The sequence below is a fragment of the Tinamus guttatus genome, unplaced genomic scaffold (assembly GCF_059628265.1).
Source record: "Tinamus guttatus ecotype Peru unplaced genomic scaffold, ASM5962826v1 Tinamus_guttatus_pri_ptg000356l, whole genome shotgun sequence".
Taxonomy (NCBI): Eukaryota; Metazoa; Chordata; class Aves; order Tinamiformes; family Tinamidae; genus Tinamus; species Tinamus guttatus.
The window spans coordinates 1671067-1693731 of NW_028288890.1; the positions used below are offsets into that span (position 1 = coordinate 1671067).

A 22665-nucleotide genomic window follows, 5' to 3' on the forward strand; every position below is an offset into this window, starting at 1 on the left:
TCTGTACATAATGTAATGTCACTACTGCTGTCACCTTGCCCCCCTCAGCCAGGTCTCCCAGGGAGGAGTATGTCAGTGTTTAAAAGACAGTCTAAGATTTGATTTAGCTTGGGGATAGTAACATTCCTCACTGATGGATCAGCAGCAGATAAAGAGTTTCTAAACCCCTGCAGATGGAGCAAAGGGCATGAGGGTTTCTGTGCCGCTTTGCTGATGCACACTGCTCAGATGATTCAAGCTAACTTTCAGCCTCAGATTTGAAGCAGGAAGGAGACTTCAGACTTGGTATATTTGAAGGCTGGTAATGGGATTCTGTAAGATGAAAAACTAAAGAAACCCCATCTTGGCCAGAGTGATACTTCAAAAAGCTGGATATGGACTTGGAGAAGAGGCCTTTCTGAGATAAGGGAGGATGATCTTGGGAACTGTAGGGAATACATTAAAATTGAGAAACTGTTCAAAAATGAAATTTAGGAGGAAAAAAAAAGGCAACTTTAATTATTTAATCTGAGTGTATTCTAAAAGTTGCATTTGCAGTTTCAGACATGATGGCTTCTTGCAAGGTTTGGAGAAGATGATTAGAAAATTACCCTGCAGTGGAGCTGCATGCTCCCTGCCCAGTGCCCGTCTGTGCGTTCGTCTGCACTGAAAGAAGAGCAGAGCAAACAGTGAATATTGTGAGATTGCCTTTTTTTCCCTCCTCTTTTATTTTTTTCCCCCTCCCAACAGCAACTGAGGAGCATTCTCCCATTTCAGCTGTGTGGGTTGCACAGATCTGCACACAAGAGGGGCTGTTTCTTTCCTTCAGGGCGTTGACAGCAGGAGGCAAATCCCAGCACCCCATCACAGCCTAAAATAAGTTGCTGCTGAACAAGCAGTGACTCTAAAAAGTAATTAAACGGGAGCGTCACTTTCTGCCCAGCCTCTCCGGTTGTCCTCAGAGAGCCTGGTCTCCCCCAAAGCCAGCGGCTGCCTTAGCTGCTGGTGACCTTTGCACAAAGGGCTCCTGCACTGCTGAGGGATTAAGGCCGCCCACAGACCAGGCGGCGGCAGCACAAAGGACATGGAGGGCTCTTCCACGCGGCCTGGAGCCGCTCGGGGCTGGAGGAGCACGAAGGGCTCGTTAGGGATAACGGATGGGCCTGGGATAACGTGGCGAGCGGAGCTCCGCGCAGCCCCGAGACGCGCGAAAACAGGCGGCTGGGAGGGGGGCAACATGGCCGCCGCCCGTCGCCATAGTAACCGCAGCGCGCCCCCGCGCCTCCCGTTACCGCGGCAACGCGACCAGGCCTTCCGCGCGCGCCGGAAGCGAGGCGCCCTCGCGCCTCCCGTTACCGCGGCAACGCGGCCCGGCCTTCCGGCGCGGCGGGTGGCGGCATGGCGGCGGCGGTGGGGGGGCCGCGCTCGCCGCCCGCCGCCGCTGCCCTCACGTTGCTGCTGTCGCTCGTCGCGTCCGGGCCGGGGCTGCTGCGCGGGGCGCCCGCGGCCGCTGCCGCCTCGCTGCGCCCCGCCGCCCTGCGCGCGGGGGAAGGTGAGCGCGGCCGCTCTGCCGCCGCCTCTCGCTGTGCCGGCCTCCTGCCGGGACGGGCCTCTGCTCTGCCCCGGCCTCCTCCCCGGGCCTGCGCTGCCCCTTGGGGCCTCCCCGGCTTCCGGCTCGTGCTGGGACCCTTTTGCCCTGCGCTTCCTCCTAGGGCCAAGCCTCTTGCTCCCACCTCGACCCCCATTTCCTTGCACTTGCCTGTGCCCCTCACCAGCTCTGTTGCTTCCATCTCTGCCTCCATCTTTGGCCTTTGGTTCTGTACAAGGTGGGGGAGCGATGTTAGGATGTGCTTTCTTCCATCCCTGTGATACTCCTGTGGTCTTTTCTTGCTCCTAATTGCCATGTCCGGTGGTCGCCACTGTGCAGTGCTGTCTTTTAACAGTCCAGCTCTGTGAGCTGATGGGTGAATTTAACCACCTTCTCACTTATCTCCAGGGCAGCCACCTGATTCTCTTGGGTGATGCCCCATCCTGTGCTTTTCCTGCTCTAGGACCGAGGTTGAGGGAGGGACACGGAGAATTGTTGGGCTCAGGAGAAGTGACTTGGGGGGTTTGAGGGGCCCCTCTGACATTTGACACCCTCTAGGTGTTTTCTGAGAGGTGGATCCTGCTTCTTACAGCAGGATAAGAAATGCTTATATCTTGGTTGCAGTAGCAGTTGCAAGGAGAGCAAGATCATAGGTACCATAGCTGTCCTTTCTGGTATCTCTTGCCTTCTAATAAGGCTAAAACTTATAGATAAGGTTGCCCTTTGCCAGGTATCTTCCCAGGAAGCACAAGAGGCAGTCCATACATATGCAATGCTCAAGTTATTGTTCATTTTAACAGTATTTGGCTCTTTAATTCTGGTTTTAAAGGCCTGGCGTTCCCTCTCTCCTGTACTGGGATAGAACTGAAAAAGTGGGTTTATCCTGTAGGCCCACAACTCCCTTGGTTCAGGCTGGTTGTTGTAATAGGTTACAGCATTCCTTGCTGTCCCTGACTTTCTTATATGTTGGTCTCTGCTTAGTTCACAGGTTAGTTACCTACATCTTTGTCTATGAAGACCTGATATCCTTGACCTGCGGCGCCATCATCATCTGGTATTTTGCTGGCAGCTTCGAGAAGAATGTGGGCACCGTGAAGCACTGCTTCTTCACTGCTGCGTTTGCTGTCCTCACAGCTCTTCTGTACCTCTTGCTCGAGACTGTTGTCTCCAGGATGGGAGAGGTGGAAGATGCCAAAGGATTCATGCCAGTAGCATTTGCTACACTGGGGGTGTCCACCACCCGCTCACGGATGAAGAGGGCTCTGGTTTGGGGGTTTAGGATCCCGGTGGTGCTGGTGCCGTGGTTTATGCTCTGCATGGCCTGGTTTATCCCCCACTCTTCTCTCCTGAGTAACCTGTGTGGGCTCTTGGCTGGGGAAGCCTGTATCCTTTTCAAATGGGAAGACCTGAGCCAGAATGTGGGAGAGCTGCTGCTTGAGATGGGGGAACACACAACATTTCTTGTTGGCCAGGTGCTTTATAGTGTCCTCTGCGTGAATTCTTGGCTCTTGCTCTGCACTAAACTCTCTGGCTTTGCTGGTCCTCACCACGCCAAATTATGTATTGTATGAGCAATGAAAATGCAACTAAGAAGGTGGCACTGCGCAGTATTGGCAGAATTCACTAGTTTGTGGCCCAAAAGGGATTGTGTGTGTCGCTGCGTTAGAAACGAGTGCTTTTTGTCTGCAGTTCTCCTTAACGTACCACTGGCTTCAGACGGTCTTGGATACTGTTTCTGCTTGGATATTCCAGAGTCAATGGCCTCTAAGTTGGATCAGATGTTTCCTTTTAGTCTGCTAAGAAGAATACCAGGGCTAAGATACATTCCAGGGACCTTAGCGGAGAGAAGAGCCTCTGAAAGCAGCAAGTAAGTACAGGAGTTCTAGCAGAATTTCCTCACGATAGAGGGAAATTTTGTGATACAAGTAATGACATCAAGCAGCCCTTAAAATCTCTTGTGATTGTCACACCACCTGGGGCTGTTGCACCAACAGAATTACTGTGACCTAATATGTATCACACATTAACTGAGTCCATGAAGGAGGGAAAATAATTCAATTTGATTTAAATGTCCCTCACTGAATGCTGAACTAAGGTGAAGGGCTCTCGTTCGCTGCAGGGACAACGTGTGTATGTGCAGCTCAGCTAAGGTGGTAGCTGAGGTGCGTTTTTCTGCCCTGATGTTAGGGCCACTGGGATTTGTTCCTGGTTGTGTTGCTCCATAGGGCATGATCATTATCTTCCTTGGCTCCCCTTTGCCTCCCAGGAATGCTGTGGAGTGATTCATATCCAAACTGTGCAGGAGCAAGTAAAGTATATTAAAAATGTCACTTGCAAAATTTATTGTAGACCTTCCAGTGTGTATTTTCAGTGATGAGGCAAGATTGCTTTACTGGAAAGAAACCTTGGGGCTTGTGGCAGACATTCAGGAATGGCTTTAAGTTCCCATGCATCACAAGCCATGAGCATTCAAAAAGCTCCCAAACGTGTATATATATATATATTTTTTTTTCTCCTTTCTAAGATGCCATTTCAGTTTCCCAGAAGAAGAGGGGATTTTTATCAAATGTTAAATTCTGGGTAGCGTTTAACCCATCAGCTCCCAATAAGGTACCCTTCAAAGAGGAAGCATTCCCAAATTTTTGCATTTGTGCTCACCCAAGGGGCAAATGAAGTCACAAAGCCTTCCTGGTAGCCTTATCTGCAGCTTTACAGATCCGTTAGGGCCATCCAACCTGTGTACCAAGCGCTTGCAGAGGAGCTGGGCAAGTCCGGGAGCGTTTTTACCCTTTTTTTTTTTTTTTTTTCTGTACCAGTACAGCTTTTGGGAGGGGGGATTCTCCTACCTCATGCTGTGCCTGTGTCTAGTTCAGTGAAACGCTGCTGCTAATCACTTCTATGCAGAGCGTCTCAGCCCTCAGTCTACACTTGCCTTCTTTGGGAGAGACAGCGTAGACTGTTCTGCCTGGAATGTATTTGCATAAATATTTGACTATCAAACGGGGCGTGGGAAGGTGTTTCTAGGATGTTTCCAGTTCAGCAGCTGAATTTACACATCTCTGTGTTATAGTCCCAAGTCCTGTACTTGTTTCTGGGGCTTAATTTTATTATTTTGATTCTTGTTTATTCCTAAGAGCTCTTGACAAAAAAAAATAAAAAAAAATAAAAAAAAAGAGAGAGAGAGAGATCATGCATCTTCAGGCACCAAGTTGCCACCAGACAGGAAACATTTCTAGAAGATTAAGGCTTTTACATTATGTTTTGTGTCCATCAGTGCTCAAACAAGCAAAAATCCCCAAACATCCGTAAATCAGCCACAGAACTCCAGCCTTAGCCAGTCCCTTACTCTTAATGGGAATTTGGCTGTGGGGGCTTCGTGAATATTGTCTTGAATCTCTACACTCATCTTGGGATGAAAATATTCCTGAAGTCCCAAAGGCTTTGACTCTTAGGCAGGTTGTCTCTTGATGTATTTAAGCAGGGTGAGCCATTGCTCCTGTTGGCAAAGGCCGTTTCTAGGCCTTGCTTCTGATGATTTGTTCTATTTGTGGCTTTCCCCTCCTTCCCTTTCTTTGCTCCGTACCCTGGGCTCCTGCTTGCACCGAATATCTCCCAATTCTTGATAAATAGCACGTGGCAGGTGTGGCTTCTCTCTATTAATGACTTAAAGGATATGTTATTCAGGGAAAGGCAGAAAGGATGGGTATGAAATATTAAAGTGCACTGCAGTTTGGCTTGCATGTTCCTTGCATGAAGAGAGGTAGGGCCAGGAACTACACCTGTTCCTTCAGTGTGGAATCGGTATGGATTGGAAGTGGGAGTGGGAATATCTGTCCTTGGGGAACAGTAAACTTATTTTTACCCCTGTGTGGCTTATAATAAGGGTTTTGCCTGTCTCTGGTGGTTTGCTCTGACCTTTCTGAGTCAGAGGTCAGGAGGATATCTACCCCCAGGACACTTCCCGCACTAATTAGGCATTGTCAGCTTTGAACACAATATAACCTTTTGTTTTCTTCCTTCCCAGGATTAACCCTGTGCCAGGCTCCTACCCCACCCAAAGCTACTACTGCTCTTCGCCTCCTGCTCCTCCTGCTTTCCAGATGCAGCACCCCAGCATCCAGTGCCAGGGATTTCAGCCGGGCCGTGCTCCGGGATGCAGCCACGCTCCAACACAGGAAGGCTCTCCCGGCAATTGTGCTCCAGGATACGGCCTTGCTTCTCCCCCCTACCAAACCCGAGGTGCCTTTGGAGGCCGCTGCATCCAGCCCCACGTGGGAGCCTCTCCCGGGCAGTGCTGCCGGCCGGCTGAGCCCTCTGCCCACCGGCACCCGTGCCCGGCTGCTCCACGGGTACCCGTGGGCTGGGAGCAGCAGGCTGGGGCGCAGCAGCCAGCGGGACATCCAACAGCCACCGCAGCTCCAGTGCCAACCGAGCTCTCGGAAGTCCAAGTGTCCTGAGGCTCCAGGAAGCAGCAGGACGCTCGTGCCATCGGGTGCGATGCTCGTGCATCAGGGCGTTGCTGGTGTCTTTGCTCCACCTGGGGTGACCAGCTAAATTGGCTGACAGGAATTGCTATTCCCCGTGTCCCTAGCACGGGCTCTTTTATTTATAGCTCCTTTATAATTTTGATACTTGGAGACTGTACAACCTCTTGGCACTTCTCACCATCTTGGTGTCTGTTCTTATCCCTGCCTTTAGTGACCATCTTTTCTTCTGCACAGCTGCTAGTGTCACAGTGCATCTGTTTGCTGGCGCAGAGCACAGATTGAAATAGGAGTCAAAACACTGGACAAATTTGAGGCTGAACCAGGCCATGGGGATTAGGACATGTCCTAGCTACCCTGAGGGTCTTGGCCTTTTTTCTCGTTTGCAGGTATGATTGAAGTAGGATGTAAGAGGGGCTGAAATCATGGTAGCCTTTGTTTAGAACTTAATGATTGAGTGGGGCAGAACTTCTCTCTTCTAGGGACTTTTCTACTGAGAGTGTGTCCTGAAGGGGTTTATGGCAATTTTGCCCCTGTGGTGTGGGAGGAGGTGCAGAACACCCATCTCTGAGTGCTGCTGGCCTGTTCTTAGCTACAGTCTGTGCATGCACAGACTTGTTCCCTTCAGTGTAACCTCAGATAAATGTGAAGTAATGGAAGACCCTCTAATAAGGGATTTCAGGCATTCGTGGAACAAATCGTATTTCAAATACGCATAAATCAGAGGAGACGAGGGACCTTAAATGCAGGTTAGAATCAACTGGAATGTTGCTTTTCTGGTAGGGGTGGTGCAGTGCTCAGGCTGCCCTGCTTTGCATATCTCACCCACCAATATTAGCACAATCCCTGTCTGTTTTCTTTCAAACTGCTGAAAACAAAAGCAAGTGGGCGGTAGGAGTTTCCAGAGAAGGACTAAGGACAGGATGTGGTGGATGGTGCCTGGGGTAGTCATGAAGGAGCTTGGCTGAGTCGCTAAAACTGGGAGGGCCAGAGTTTTGCCTCCAGCGGTGCCAAGCCCAAGGAGGAATCTGCCATCTCTGCTTCTGTAGCGCAGGTGGAATCTGTGCTGTTGCCTTTGATTTACTGCTTAGAGGCTTGGTTAGCCTCCCCGAAAGTGTTCTGTGAACCACAAAGTGCCATTACTGTATTTGGAAATGTTCTTGCAATGCCCAGCCTGTCACCCTAAGGACTGTGGCAGCATCTGCGCTGCTCCTTGATGTCCCTGGGGCTAGGGGAAGAGCCGCAGCTCGGAGGCAGCGTCAGCATTGGTGGCTACGCGCTCCAAATTACCTACGTGCGTCTTTGCTCCCCCTTCTCCACTTTGGTGCTGGAGGAGCTGCGTGTTGCTGTGGAGCTGCTGCTGCAGCGGCTCTTCTGCGGTGGCGGCTGCCGTAACGCGGCCTCGCAGGGGCTGGAGGACGATGCTGCAAACCGGGAACCAGCTCCCGGGGCTGCTGGAATTGGCGGCCCCTTTCTCATCGCTGATGGCTTCTGCTGTGTCTGTGGGATCACAGAGGGGCCTGGTGACGTGGTCTGACTTGCAGTAACTGCTGACAGCAATTGCCTCGATGGGTATTCAGTATGGAGCGAGAACAGGATGAGAGACTTAATACCGGGAAAGAAATGCTAATGATAATCACTGAAGTGTTGATTAGTGCCTTTATTTTCTTCTTTGTGAGATCCTTGTCTGTAAACCTATGAGTTTTACCACTGCTGTTTCCAGACGTGTGCAGAGAATGCAGCAGGGTGATGAGGACTCAGTTGCAGCTGTGTGTGCTGTACCTTCAAATCATGACCATACATGATTTACATACGTCATACATACATACACACTTCAAATCATGAAATACAGGCGGATTATTTCATCTCCTGGTCTGCTTCAGGTGGGGAGTAGGGGCCAGGCTGGGGGCTGCGGGCTCAGCCTGGCCGCGCGTGTCCCCGTGGGGACGGGGGACGCGTGCCGGGGAAGGGCGGTACTGCACACCCAAACACGCACCCTGGACGGGAAACATTTTTCCTGGTCTTTTTTCCTTTCCAGCTCTTACCGGAGCTGTCGAGGGGTGGCGCATTTTCCATAGAGTTGTTCCATGGGAAGCGCTGAGTGCATCAAGGGAGGGAGATGGGCCCTGAGAGCTCGCGCGGGGAAGGGGGCTGCGGGAAGGGGCTGGGACGGAGCACGCGCCGAGGGCCGGAGGGAGAAATGAAATAAAGAGCGGGGTAAAAACCGCCCGCAGCTCGAGCGCTGCCGCCGCTGCCCCCGGCGCCCTGCAGTGCCGGTCACCTCCTCGGAGGGGAGCCCCGGAATCGGAGTTGCCCTTGGAAAGGTGAAAACCGCGAAACGCGCAGGGCGGCCGGGGCTGCTCCCACCCCCAGCACCTCCATTCTGACCCCAGCCCCACTTTGGCCCCCAGCCCACCTGACCCCCCCAATCCCCTCCCCCCCACTTTGCTCCCTATTGCTGACCCCGCCCCCCATCGCCCCCGTTCCGACGCTCCTGTCTCTTTAAGATGCCCCCCCCACACCCCCACACTAGGCGTGGCGTGGGCCGTACCAACGGCGCCGCGGCGGCGGGGGGGGTACCGGGTGCGCGCGCACAGCCCATTGGCGGGACGGCGGGGGCGGCGCGCGGCTCCGCGCCTGTCCCCCCCGCGCACCGCGCCGCGTGGTTCGAGCTGCTGTACGTGCCCGGCCGCGCCGGGGCTGCGGGCGCCGCCGCGGGAAGGGGCGGAGGAGCCGCGAGGCCGCGGTGAGCGCCGGGCCGGGCCGGGGGGTCCCGGGGCCGGCGTGTGTCGGGGGTGGGGGCCGGGACGCCTGGGCTCCTGGTGCTTCTGGGGCCCCTTGTGGCTTTGGGGACTCGGACGCCCCTCGCGAAGGAGGTGTCGGAATAAGCGCCCCCCCCGCCCCGGACTTGCTGGGGAAGGAGCCCCCGGTGCCCCCCATTACGGGTCTCCAGGGCGTCCGGGCTCTGCTGCGGGGGGATGAGTGGATATTGGGCAGCCCTACGGTGCTCGGGGTCGCGGCTGTTTGGGCTGGCGGTGCCAGGACGCCTGGGCCCCTCGCCGCGGAGCCGAGTGCTGCGACCCGGCCCCGAAAGGGCCCTTCAGCCCCCTGTGCTGGGCGCTTTCGGCGGGTCCCTGCGGGGCCGGGGCTGTCCCGCACCCCCGGCTCTGCCTCGCTCCCCAGCGCGGAGCTGCGGCCCCAGGGGAGCCCCTGGGGCCCCCGGCCTGGGATCACCTCCCTGCTCCGGCTCCTCGCTCCCTTCCTCTGCCGAAAGTCGCTCCCTGCGTCTAAACGGAGCCTCTGCCGCCCGCGGGGCTGCTCCCTGTCATCCCTCCCGCAGGCAGGACGGAGCATTAATCGCTGTTTCTCTTACAGAGCTCCAGGGTGTTGGCAGCCACAGTCCTTGCTTGGAGGCAGGGCCTTGGGGAGCAAAACCGGGCCCCCGTGGGCTGTGTTTGTCTATGGGAAATAATGGAAATTCCCCTGCTTGGGAATAGTGGAGCTGGAGGGGTGAGAACACCTGGTTTGTGGTGCTGGGAGTTAGTCACTCGAGTGGATCGCTTCTTGGGAATTCCTGTCACCTGTAGGAGTGAGTGCAGCCAGGGAGATGTGCCCGGGTCTGCCAGCACCTAGTGCTGCCTTGGCATGGATTAACCGCTAGAGCATTGGGAAAAATAATAACACTTGGTGGGATGTGCTTAGGAAATAAGGGTCGTTCAGTTTTGCTGCTTGTGAGTGAAGCTCGCTGGGATGTGGTTGTATCTGTGGCTTAAAAAACACCATAAAGAGGAATCCTTCTGGGAAGGCCAAGGCAGCCCAGGTGTGTTTTAAACTCTGGAATGGGAACAAGGTGAACATTGACCGGGTCCCCCTGCTTCCGCAGTTTGATAAATCCTGATGAGCTCTTGTGCGCAGGCAGGGCAGGCTCGTGGGCAGGTCTGCTGCAGGTCAGGAAACTGTTTTGCTGCCGACCTTCTGAAGAACCTAGTGTCTGGATGGGCCTCTCGATTTCACTCCATGCACATTGCGTGCTGGGTTGATTGCTCACAGTGCCAAAAGAGGCAGCCCATAAGCAGTGCCTGGCTTTGGAGGTGTTGGGACACCCTCTGTGTGACCCGTGTGGTGCCTGAGAGCTGAGCAATGAGGGGGAAAGTCTGCGAGGACACCCCAGCTAGGCCAAAAATCCTGGCACAACCGAGCACTTTCTTTTAAGCTTCCCCTGTGCAGGCCTGGGAGGATCGCTGAAGAGGGGGTGGGAAAGAGGAGCTTGTGTCCCACTGCTGCACTAACCCTCTGGTAATTAGCCCAGCTCTGGTTGTGGCAGAGCAAATCCCTTGTTCTGTTCTCACTTCTAAACTGCCTCTCGCCCAGTCAATAATCTCTGGGGTGGCGCCTCCTGCATGGGGACAGGATTAAGCAAGTTTGTGTTTCTGCAACAGTTTTTCCCCCTCCGCTCCAGAGCAACCAGGAAATTCCCCGGGCGAGCAAGGTCAAAGCTGCTCCGGGGGTCTTGAGCGCCAGGGTGCGAGGGCACAGTCCCGGCCTGCCCTTCGGGTGGTGACAGGGCTTCGGAGAAGGAGGTTGTCCCTGACCCTCGTGTCCCTGTTTTGGGAGCACCGGTGCACGGCAGCCTGTGTGTTCTGCCCTCGCAGGTGGCGCAGCCGCTGCATGTGCAGGGACACCCATGGGCCCTGGCAGCGCCCGTTGCGTTACCCCGTTCGCCCCGTGGCAGGAGCAGCACATGGAGCCGCATCCCGACTCGGAGCCCTTTGATGTTTGCTCTCTCCTTTGGCTCTTGCGAGGCAGCAGTGATAACGTGTTTGCTCAGCCTCTCAGGGCTAGGTAACGGGCTGCTCTACTCGGGGCTGCATTCCTACAATCTTCTCCCCGTCTATTTTCTCTTATATAAAAGAAAAATATCTGATGACTACCTTTGCTAACACTGGACTTTGTTCTGTTTCCTGATATAGGGTTTCTTGCCTTTTAAGAACATCATTCATGAAACTTGCATAAGCTGTTTTCGCCATGTGATCGTTTCATCCGAGCGGTGAGATTATCTTGTAGCACCGTGATGAAGAGTGAGTCACGAGCCCTGCCATGGCAGGTGCACCTCTGCAAAGACTGTGGTTAGAGAGGCTGAAGTTTCATATAGCAGAGCAAATAATTACAGGGTGCTGGTAATCTTGCTGCTCCTCCCCAGGTAAACATTACAATTGATTATGTGCTGTGAATTGGGCACAGAAGCTTCAAGGAATAGGAGAGAAGTGCTCGTAATGCTGAAGGCTTCTCAAAGGTTGCAAGTCCAAAGGGTAATTAACCTGAACCCTAGAGAGGTTATAATAATGTTCTTGATTAGTTTTTCAACCACTTTCATGCCTCTAGTTGTCTTTCAAGATTTCTTGTGGGCCCTTGCAGTGGAATCAAGTAGCATCTTTGACAAATTATCCTTTGCATTCTCACTTATCTCTATGGTCTAAGGGTTGCGAGCTTTGGAGTTAAAGTGGGATGGTTTTTCCTCTTTGGAAAATGTGGATGTGCACCTCCAAATCGTGTGTGAAGGTCCAGTACCAGCCTAGGGAGCTCGTAGAGCTGACTTTGCTGCTTTGGCAAATGCCCTGGGTCTTGCTGTGTGGTTGCTTGTGAAACGCATCTATTGACTTCACGGGTTCATGGGTCATTGCTGGCATCTCTTGGTTGTGCTCGCTGCGAGCTTTGGAGGAGCAGGCTGATAAAATGCCTGGGAGGATTGTGCAAGCCCTGGTTGTGCAACCCCGCTGCATAAGTAAATGCTTGAGGTAAGAGAAGCAACTTAATTTTATAATGGAAAAGAAAGTGTCAAGTACCTTCTGCTTATGTGGACCACGTTAGGGTGGGAGGGCAGAGCTGGAGAACTGCAGTTTTTGGAGCTCAGCCTCTCCCTTTTATCCTCTGCGTTATCGTTCCTTCTGGGGGATGTTTCCCTGGAGGTGGTTTGAGGCTGCCTCCTTGCTCGCCCTGTGGCTTTGTCCCCTTCATGGCATCACCTGGTGACTGTTTCATGGGCTTTTGGAAAAACAAAAGAAGGTTCCGATGGCCTTGCCTGCAGCAGATGGAGTGTTGGCAGGGTGACCACACACACGTCTAATAGGACAGGCCAGTGCAGAGCCCAGGCCTGTGACCCGGAGGAGAGGTCTTGGCGAGTTCCTGCACCGTGGTCCCACGCGTAAGGATTGTGCAGTTGCATCTAGCCCCTTACAGCAGCACGGGAGACAGGCACGTAACCACTAAACTGCTTCCATGTCCCCGGGTGAAAACTACCTTATTGATACAAAAATGCTCCCATTCAGTATAAATAGACCCTGGTTTTATTAAAAAAAAAAAAAAAAAAAAAAAAAAAAAGGCTACAAAACATACAGCTCCAACCAGAGGTGTCTGCAGTTCTTAAATCTTTTCAGGGTCTATTTAACCATGTTTCTCTGCTCTTCAGCTGGTAGGTTCAAAGGAGACCTTGCAAACGAGCAGTGTCAAGGAGTTTTGCCAGCAAAACACTTTGGTGGAAGAAATCAAAGTCTGTGGCTACCAACCCCTTCTGTCATGTTTCTATAATGTGGCAGCCCCAGACAAATCATTGAAGAGGTGGCTGGCCAGCTGAGCACATATTTCTGCCATGGGTACATTGTTTTTTGGGTGTAGTGGAGTAATGGGTTGTCCTTGGGAGTCAAGGCTTCGGGGTTTCAAAATGTTAGCAGTGGTGCAACCCTGTTCCCATTTCAAACTGTTCCTGTCGTGGGATGTTCGAGTTCTCCTGTGTTGGGAAGGAGAGGGGATGAGCAGTATCAGCTCGCAGAAGAGCAGTACCTGCTCTTCTCAGGCTTTGCTTATGCTGCAAACCTGAACACTGGTTTTTCCGTTCTAGATCACGCTAATCTGCGTGGAGGTAGGTTCTTAAGTGTTGTGAGATTGTGAGATGCTTCTCATGCTTGTTCAGAGGTTGCCAGAAGAACTTTTTCCTGGTCAAGGAACTTTTTCCTGGTCAAGGAAGGTTGTGCAATTAAGTAGTTATGGGTTGCTTTCTTTTAAGATAACTTGGCAGCGTTCAATCATATGTTGGATAATGCCTTAAATCCTTTTCTTCAGTGTAATGGTATAGTCTTACCTTGGTACACCCACAGAATAGAGTTGCCTCCTGCCTCGCTAAAACCATTTTTCTTGTTCTTCCCTTGTTTTATAACTATTCTGCTGTCCTTGAATGATATCTATGGGTCAGAAGAAAAATGTGAATGCGCCACTGAGAGCTTAAATACACAGCACTTCTAGCTCCAGACTGATTGATGGGCATTCTGCTTCTTTCTCATGCCTAAAACAGAAATTTTGCCAATCCCTGAGCCGTTATGTCAAGGCCTGATTCAAAGAGACCTTGTGTGGAGAGAGTCATTTGTTGTGTTTCTTTCCAAAGAAGCAGCTTTGTGTGCCTGCTTCTTACCCCTTTTCAATATGACCTTGCAGCCAAGTACCAAGGCAGATATTGAGGCTGATGTGGGAGGAAGGCTCCCTGTTGTGCATCTTCCCTTAACACCAGTGTGCAGCTCTCTTGCTAATGCTGCTGTGCTGGCAGGAAGAGAAATCCTCACTGCAGCAGGTGAGAAAAGGGAGTCAGAACAGGTGAGGCACAATAGCCTGGACATAAATATCATCTCGCCACCAGCCACCTCTGTGCCCTTCAATGACAGAAGGGACATCTGGTGACGTGTGCCCATGTGCATCTAGGGCATTCGTGTGGGGGGTGCTTGGTCAGAAAAAGGGCTCTTGCTGAGCTTACAGGGTGCTGAAACACTTTATTTCTGCTTTTGTGAGTGATTTCTGTGCTGAATCAGTGACACAAGGGCCATCATGTGACTGCCGAGAGCCGCCTTCTGCCAAGTCATCTCAGCAATGTTCACTTGTTCTGCACAGGGCTCTTGCTGGACCCGACGTGGAGCCTGCCAGTGCGAAAGAGCTGGCAGCTTTCTGAGCATATTTTGCTTTTAGACTTGGACGCGCTCCTGTTCCCCAGAAGCTGGAAGGCGGCCGCTTGGTGAGTGCCCTCGCGGATGTGCCGGGGCCGCCTGGCACGGAGGGTCCTGGTGCTCCAGGACTCGTGGCTGCTGCTGGGATGGGCGCAGCGGGATCCTTCCTGGAGGCAGGTTTGGCTTTAAAGCAGTCACCTGCTGTCCCCTCTGGCAATGAGCTGGGCCCTTTGGACCTTGCTGCCCGCTGGCTAAGGCTTGGCTGGCTGCTCCGTCCGAATGCTGCCCGTCTCCGGGAGTACCTGCGTGAGCAGCATGGCAACTAGTGACATGGCGTGTGCTTGGGTAACCTGCTTTCTCCTATAACTTGGTTGTCGCGAATTTCTCTGTGTGCTTATTGCAAAACAGAGCCTCTGCCTCCAGCTCCTGCATTTACATCAACCCCAAGTGTCCAAAGGGCACTGCTGCCGCTCAGTGCCAGTTCTGAAAACTCCACAAACAGTTCAGCTGGGTGCAAAAAGAAAAGGTGAGAGGCCTGGAAGATGGGAGCGTGGCCGCTCCGCTGCACCAGGCCGGGGTGCAGCAGGACTCGTGCTTAATGCTGCGTGGACACGTGGGGATCCTGAGGAAACATCAGCCTTGTTGAGCCGAGCGCATGGTCTCGGTGGAGGCGCATGCTCTGATCTGCGGGCCAGTGTGATCCTCATCCTGGAGCCAGAGCCCGGCCGTCCCTGGGATAAGCGGGGACGGTTGTCGGAGCGGTACCCGCGTGGCTGGCGGCGCAAGGCCCTGCTTGCTCAGCGCTCTCCCTTCTCCTTTCTCTCTCGTGTGAGCGGGGCCGATGAGTTGCATGTTTACAGCAGCGCGGGTCAGCGCAGAGTCAGCCAGAGCTCGGCCGCTGCCTTTGGCAGCAGGAGTCACAGGCCCCCATCCTGCTGTAGAATGGGAAGCCAAACTGTCCCGAGATGCTTGAAATGAAGAGCTAATGCACAAATGGTCAAATTAGCTTCAGAGCTGAGCTTGCTTGGCCTCTAGAAGGTACTGCAAACCATTGTGACTTATGGTAACATCCTTAAATCTGGCAAAAAGCTGCTGCCCCAGGGGGTTCCCTATGAGCTTGGTGCTGTGCCTGCTAGTTGGGGCTGGAGGGACTTTGGGGACTTCTGCTGCATTATCTCCTATTGCCACGTGAGCTGTGCGCAAGAGAGCAATAGATGGTTACTGATGACTTGGTTTTTAGGGTACTTTTCATTCTCGTTTTGTTCTAATAGTAGTTTTACTCGTATTTTAATTCCATATTAACCCTGAGATGTGAAATGCCTTCAGTCCATGTGGAAATCTTGAGGGACTGAGGATGCTTGGCACTGACAAATAATAAAATTTGCTTCAAGGCTGTGCATTAGAGTTAAAAATATGGTGTGTTTTATACTTTAAAAAAAAATGCATTTGTCTGGCAGCATAAAGATGCACAGAGAGGTTCCCCTGTGCCTTGAGTGATTGTGAGCTGCTGGATGTCGAGTAAAGTCCCAGCCTCAGAAGAGGCATTTAAAGGCTCAGAAGCTGTGCTAAAATACAGCACTGCCTGACTGCAGTCTTTTATAGTGCTCTGCATGACATGGGTGCCTTGCATCTTGTCTGAGACTGACTTTTCCAGAAGATACTGTGTGTATAAAAAAGGGTTGAGAACTGGAACAAAGATTTATAAAAGTGAGGAAAATGCACTTCTTGTCTTGATTGAAGATATAGCAAACACTAGGGATAAACTATTTGTGTTTGGGATTTTCCACTTCTGCCTCAAATTTTATTTTTTTTTCTTTATAAACAAACAAATTCTGATTCTATAAGGGTTTTTCTGGAGACTGCAGAATTTCATAGCTAAGCTCCAAGTAAGGGTCAGGTTCCCCTTCTCTGGCACTTGGAGAAGGATATGCAATTGAACAAGTATTGCTGTGAGTATCTGGAAAGCCCTTGTTAGAGCCAGCAAGGTGAGATGGAGATAAACAGAGGAACAGTCTTGTGCTGAAGAGAGTTATGGACATAGTTCCTGAGTTATGACAACCTTTGAAAAATGAACTGTGAAACGAAATTCCACATCCTTTGTATTTCTTTTGCTACATCTAAGCAAATCCTTTCCGAGGGAGGGACAAGGTGAAGGGAGAGGGGGGAAAAAACCAACAACCTCTAACTAGGTTATAAGACTCGGGTGACTGAATTGTAACGTCCAGGAGCAGGCAGTGACAACTCTCCAAATGGCAGCTATTTTGTGACTTTGGTTCTATCGCTGGAGGATGGCCCTGGCCCTTCCAGGGTTAGAGGGTGCTGTGTGACTTCTGTGCCGTGGAGATTTGTGAATGAAGAGCAGAGACCTGGGTCTCCTCCCCTGGCCTGCCGGAGCCGAAAGCCTCTGGCCTCGGTGTCCCGCTGCGCCGTGGGGCTGGGCGCAGGCCGCCCCCCTGCAGCTGCAGGGCTCCCCTTTGAAGCGCCGGGGGTTGCGGCGCGGTGAAGGCCAGGAGATAGGGAGGCCTCCTCCCCCGTGTCTGTCCACGCGGCATTCCTGAAGCGCAGCCTCCCGAGGGAGCCTCCTGCCAAGGCTCTGCTCCCGTCTCGGCTGCCTCGGAGGGCAACCCGGTCCGGGAGAGCCGAATGGCTCACGCTGGCTGCCTCTTCCCTCTCCTCTGGGAGCCTCGGCTGCTTTGGGCAGTGAGCTGCTGCTGGAGATGTTGTCCTGGCCTTGATGATTAGCCCGTGGACTTGTTTTCTTGCCCCGTGCAAGGCAGGTTGGCTGCTGCCCGTATCCGAGCTAGCAGGAGCTGCGGGTGAGTTGCACACACAGCCTGCGTGTTCCTGCCCCGCAGCTGGCGGCTGCTCGTGAGAGTGTCCAGCTTGAAACTCCCCTCCACGTGTGGCTTCCTGCAAGGAATCCTCTGTGTGAGGATCAGCTGTTGGTGCTTGGAAGGAGGAGGTGGTGGGAAGGGGTTGAACTGGGTGCAGCTTTTGTCCAAAATCTGGTTAAGGTGGTTGCTTCCAGGCTTGTTTGTTCAAGGCTTCCCCTGTCCACAGGATAGTCCCAGCCTTATGCCGTGACCTGTGCTGTAATGTTCACATCTGAGCGATGCAGGGCAGAATCTTGAGGCTACAGCAATCTCTACTCTGTTTTGCATCTACTGTCTCCTAAGCCCTTCTCCGTGCTGCCCCATTGGATGCTCCACTAAAACTCAGTGCTCGACGTCCTTGTCCCAGAGCAGAAATTTTAGTGTGGTTTTTGCCACAGGAAAAGTACTGTCAAGGAGAGGTGATTAGAAAAGACCGGTGCTATTCCTTGAACCCAGCCCTGAGGATACACTTCCTGGCATGTTCATATTGCTCAGTTCGAGTGAAACTGACACCCTAGTGCGTTTTGGGCAACGGAGGTGGCTTGGGCTGGCATTGAAGAAACACCCCTTTCAGTGCTGGAGAGGTTTACGCAGACAGCCTGTGTTGGGCCCTGCTTTCTCCACCGAGGGCCGTGCTGCGCCACGCAGCAGCGGTGGCTTTGGCAGTGCTTGCGGGTTCATCGCCACGAGACAAGAGCAGCTCGAGCCGGGGTGAGACCGCGAGAGCCAAAGCTGGGTGCGAGAGGACGGGCTGCCTGGCAGCCTCTGCTCTTGCCATGGGTGAGATGAGGTGGCATCAAGGAGGGAGTAGAAGAGTGTCCCTTTAGTTGCTGACAGGCTCCTTAGGGATTTATCAAACCCGAAGGTGGAGGAGGAGAGGGATCGCTGCGAACTGGGTGTTGCTGGCAGTTAAATCGTGGTTGCAGATGCTTTACTGAACAGTTTAGTCTACGCCTGTGTAGAAGTAGCGCCCGACTCCTGCTTGGCTCTGGAAGCCTGTCTGCAAGGGAGAGCAGGGTGACCTGGCGCTCCCGTAGGGAAACGGGTGTCTTGCTGTTCAGTATCAGCCAGGCAGAGGCCACCTCGTGCCTGGTGGCCTGGTGCCACACTGCTTGTGTCTTCAGGAGTTGGGCTTTGCCTTGCTAGGAGCCACAGCGAGCAGACACCCTGGCTGACAGAGGAATAGAAAGGCAGCTGCTGCGTTAGTTCTGTTGGGAGAAAACACAGAGCTGGATGAATACCTAGACCTAAACTGTGCAAGGAGCCACGAGCCGTGAGCTCCTCAGTACTGTCCGATCTTGACTCCCATGTGGGCAAGATGCCCCACAGCAGCCGCTGCCCCTTGTTGCGATGTTGCAGGCCGGGGATCTTTTGGCATGTCTGGTATTTGAGGCAGTTTGTCAGCGTTGGGCAGTGCAGCCCCTGGCCAGCCTGGCAGCAGGAGCTCCGCTCTGGCAGGAGATGTGGGGTAAAGCAGAGGCTGTTCCTTCTGCTCCCAACAAACCCTGAGCCGAGGGAAGGTCCAGGAGTTCCAGGAATCAACATTCCTGGCTTGTCTGGGTACTTGAAATCACAGACATGGAGGCAATAACTGGTATTTTTCCTCTCTGTTTGCCCCTCTCCCTTGGAGAGCTGGCTCTGCCTCTCCAGTCCCTGTGGCTTCAAGCCCTTAGCAAGTCTCCCTCATTAGCACTCCCTTCTGCTCCTTAAGCATCTCCTTCCTTTTTCTTCCAGATTCCCAAATGCGTTACTATAATGTGAAACTTCAAGCAGTTTTTCCTCACCCTGACATACCTTGAAGTTTCCAAGTCCCCTATTGCAAAGCTATCCCAAAGCTTTTGGCTGGAGGGTGCCATTGTGCTGAACAGACTGATTCTCCTCTTGCTGCTCTGCCACGTGCCGTGTTCCTTCTCTAGAATAGCACTTCTGGGGCTCTCAGTCCTTTTTTTTCTTTTTGCACGCAAGTTCAAATGTCCATGGTCTCCTGTACTGGCAGCACGCCCAAGTACAAGGCAAGAGTCACTTTGCCCTTATGAATCAAGTTTGGAGTTAATTATCTGTTTGCTTGGACAGAGCACGTCCTTGCACACCGCAGAGCTAATCTCCCAATCTGGACTGTGGTCAGCGGAGTTCAGAGCTTTGGCAAAGCTGTGGAGAGGGCGGGCAGGGATCACGGGGCTACCCCACGGGGCTGGGTGAGTCTTTGCTATACTGTGGCCACGGGCGACTCGTTCAATTCTGTCCCAGTTTCCCCCAGAGCCTCGTCCCGAAGGTCCGTTTGCGTTAACAGCGTCGCTGGGTGGCCCTGTGCAGGGGACCGGGCTGGATGTGGGGCCGTGAGGTCCTGCCAGGCTGCTGTGGGCAGTAAGAATGAGAATCCCCACAGAATGAAAGCACTTTGTCAGGTGATGGTTGACCTTCTGAGGTCTGCTTTCCAGGAGATTATTTTAATGTGTTTTGTGATGTGGAGAAACAGAGAATGGGAGGTGATAAGGGATAATTAAAGGTTAACTAGGTACATCCGCCAGCAAGGGGTATTCAAGGGCTTGGAGGGTGTGCAAGGGATGTGGTGGGAGCAGGGGGGAGCGACAGTAGATGGGATGTGTTTGCAGCTTGGCTGTCGTGACAGCCTGATGTGGGGACACTCACAGGTATGTGGGAAAATCCTGCTTGAAAATGCTGGGAGCTGTTGAGCTCCCTTGTGCTCCTAGGACAGAGCCTGTGAAAGGATGATCTGTAGGGCCCTTAGTGCTCTTTTCTTCTTCTGTGACTTTTTGTGACTGTTGGTATTCACTTATTGTTCTTCCTTTCCAGGTTCTCTGATCATCATGGGGGATGCGGGCATGAAACAAACAGTTTCTACTCCAGAGAATCCTGCCGAGCAAGACTCTCTCTTCAGCATGACTGATCTGTTTCTCATCTCGCTCATCACTGGACTTTTGACGTACTGGTTCTTCTTCCGCAAGAAGAAGGAAGAAATCCCTGAGCTTCCCAAAATCTCATCAGTGTAAGTAACAACTTGAAGCAATATAGAGTAAGGGTGGCTTTAAGTCTTGTTTATCTGACCACAAAGTCACTCCTGTCCCACTCAGGGTTCCTGGATCACTTGTACAGTTTGGTTCTCTCTGTGCTGGGTCCCTAGGCTCCTGGTAGGAGGAGAGCTGGTTTCCATGTCTGATGTTTAGGTGATACTTCTAGCACTGGCTTTTCACTCTGGGTCTGTGCACAATACAGCACTTGTTAGTATTCTTTTACCTTACCATCCAAGGAATTACTTTGCCCTCTCCCAAGAGATGGGTGACTTTTGCAGTTGCTAGTGTGGGTTTAAAGATCACCTTTCTGAGCCCTCTGCTGCTGGTGGATCCTTGGAGGCTACAGAAACACTCAGCCGTGCAGGAGGGAGCTGTTCAAGTCCTGAGATGTGGGGATGGCTTAGCTGGATGATGTTCCACGTGTCACTGTGTGAGCCCTTGCTGAAGGATAATCAAGGGCAATCATTAACAGCCGTAGTTAATGACTGCATCCTGTGGTGTAACTCTTCTGGTGCCATCCAGGCTCAATTCCATGGAATTCAGTCATACCAGGGCTGTGCTTGCTTACCAGATAAAGGGAGTTGATCCCAAAGTGCACTTCTCCCTGCTCATGTTTCTTTTAAACTGCTTTTCTATCTTGCAATGCAGAAATCCCTGTGGAAGAGCTGGACTGCAGTTCTACCTTATCCCATGCCTTGACCTGAATTATTAATTTGCTTTCCCCAGACAAAGCAAGAAAAAGCTCTAGAGGCCCCCATCTCTACTTCAGAGTGCTTAGGGATTGTTTTGGTGGCTATTGTTTACTTTTTTGATAAAAGTCATATTAAATAAATCTGAAAAAAAGGTAGATTTGCTTTTAAGCAGATTTCCTATTTAGGAAATCTTATGTACGCTTATCTATGAAAAGAAAAAGTAGTGTCTGGGGAGCTGGAAGGTAGTTCCTTGGCATGGGCTGTTTAGCAGCTCTTGTGAAACATGCTCGACTGATGCCAGGTCTCTGCAGCAGCAGGAGGTTGGATTTAGTGATGGGAGAGGTCTTGTTTCCACCCTGTCTTCAGCAAAGTGATTAAGGCCGGGAATGAGCAGCGTTGGTGGAGATTTAGGTGTGCTCAGTTCCTTGTCTCAGACATGTACCAAACTTCCTAGCAGTTTTCTGCTGTGCTTTTTAGGAGTGTTTTTTCTTTTGTAGCAAAGATGTAGCCAATCGCCTTGTATTGATAAGACCAATAAACTAAAGTTTGAAACCCCCTAAAGGAGAGATCTTAAGAGGTGTCTTTGCACGTTCTCTCTCCCACCAGTATGTTGGGATCTGGTCCTTTTTCTGATGAAACTTCCCCCAGATTGAAGGCCAACCGGGTGCTTGGCTGCTTCAGCATTAGCCCAGCTGCTTGTGCTTGCAGTATTAGGCGTTTACGGCAGGTAACTGCCTCATGTATTTGTAACACAGGGTGCAAATTCTCTTTAGGTCCCCACTGTCCTGAGGGAATTTGTTTGTCTGTGTGGTGTAGAGATGAAACAAAGGGGAGAAATGATGGCTGGCTCCTCACAACGTGTTCAAGACTCTGCATGCTATTGCACCTGCAAGGCAACGTGAGGGAAGTGGTTTTCTCCACGTGACGTTTCTGAGTGGGTGCTGCTCTGCAGGGCTGAGCAGAAGGGTGTCTTGGCAAAGTGCTTGCTCAAGAGGGCAAGGGTTACAGCGCTGTGGAAAGAGGCTGTGGCAGGAAATGTTCATAGACCAGTCGGATGAGGACACCTGGTCACGTGCCAAGGAACCTCAGCATGAAATCTATGGTTCTGTTGGCCTGTGTGTAAAATCAAGCTAAATCAAACACAGCGAGTGGCTGCGAGTCCATTATGTTTTCTCAGACTTCTGTATCTCCCTTAGTGAGTTACACTGCTTTCACTTATCTGGGCTCACCCTCTGGTGTTGTCTAGTGGATCATAATTGGGAAGGACCACATTGGGTGTCCTCTTTTCCTCACTGATCAGACTAACTCTCTCTGACAATTGGGCAGAGCTCAAAGCCAAGATTGGGATCCTGGATCTGTTGTGAAATCCCTCGGTAAAGGTGAGAGCAGCACATAGCTCAGTGCAAACAGCCTGCTGTGAAGTTGGCTGTACACACTGGTATTGCAGGAGAACAGAAAGTATGTTTTTTTTTTTTTTTTTTTTTTTTCTGGGTGGGAGTTGTTTAAAAGGAAGAAATGTCCCTGGCTGTGGTATCCTGTGGCAGAATCCCTGTGTCCAGACGGGTGTGTGTGTGAAGCTGATAGAGGCCTGCCTGGCTGTTTCCTTCTCTGCCTTACTTTGGGAATTTGAGTTGTTGAATCAATCAAACACTCTCCCTCTTGTGCCTGCCTTTCATGCTGTACTGTGATGAGGGGTGAGGTTGGCTGGAGACATAGGACCAGCAATCCAAAATTAGATCCCACCTGGAGCAGGTTGTCCCAGAGAGCTCCCATGCTCGTGGTTCTTGTGATGCTCCCATCCCAAATCACACGCAGCTCTTGCAGAGACTGCTGTGACCTTGCAGGGAAGTCAGGCTGCAGGGGAGCTCAGCCAACCCTCCAAACCCCCAGCAAAGCTTCTACCTGAGGACACAGCTGATGCTTTTGACTCTGAGCTTTCTCCTGGGCTTTGGGAGCTCTCTCTGTGCTGTGCATGAGTCCCCTATGGGGTCTCGTGGCCTCCGCTGTCTAGCTGGGAGATGGATGTCAGGGA

The 22665-nt window shown here is 52.2% G+C and overlaps 2 protein-coding genes across 3 annotated transcripts in view; both read left to right on the plus strand.

Annotated features, from left to right (window-relative positions):
• Positions 1–1377: 1377 nt before the first annotated feature.
• Positions 1378–6039, plus strand: RHBDD2 (rhomboid domain containing 2). The gene is made up of 4 exons (XM_088530075.1): positions 1378–1531; positions 2549–2950; positions 3284–3434; positions 5592–6039. Exons 1-4 carry the CDS (start codon positions 1378–1380, stop codon positions 6022–6024), a joined length of 1140 nt encoding a protein of 379 aa, XP_088386201.1. The 3' UTR covers positions 6025–6039.
• Positions 6040–8706: 2667 nt separating this feature from the next.
• Positions 8707–22665, plus strand: part of POR (cytochrome p450 oxidoreductase) — a 29402-nt gene continuing 15443 nt past the window's right edge. Inside the window, exons 1-2 of one of the 2 annotated variants that reach the window (XM_088530073.1) lie at positions 8707–8797; positions 19724–19916. In XM_088530073.1, coding sequence (XP_088386199.1) covers positions 19738–19916 — 179 coding nt within the window. In that variant the 5' untranslated portion in view covers positions 8707–8797; positions 19724–19737. Of the gene's footprint in view, positions 8798–19506; positions 19561–19723; positions 19917–22665 lie in introns of those variants that run through there. The other variant, XM_088530072.1, reaches the window with a different exon arrangement.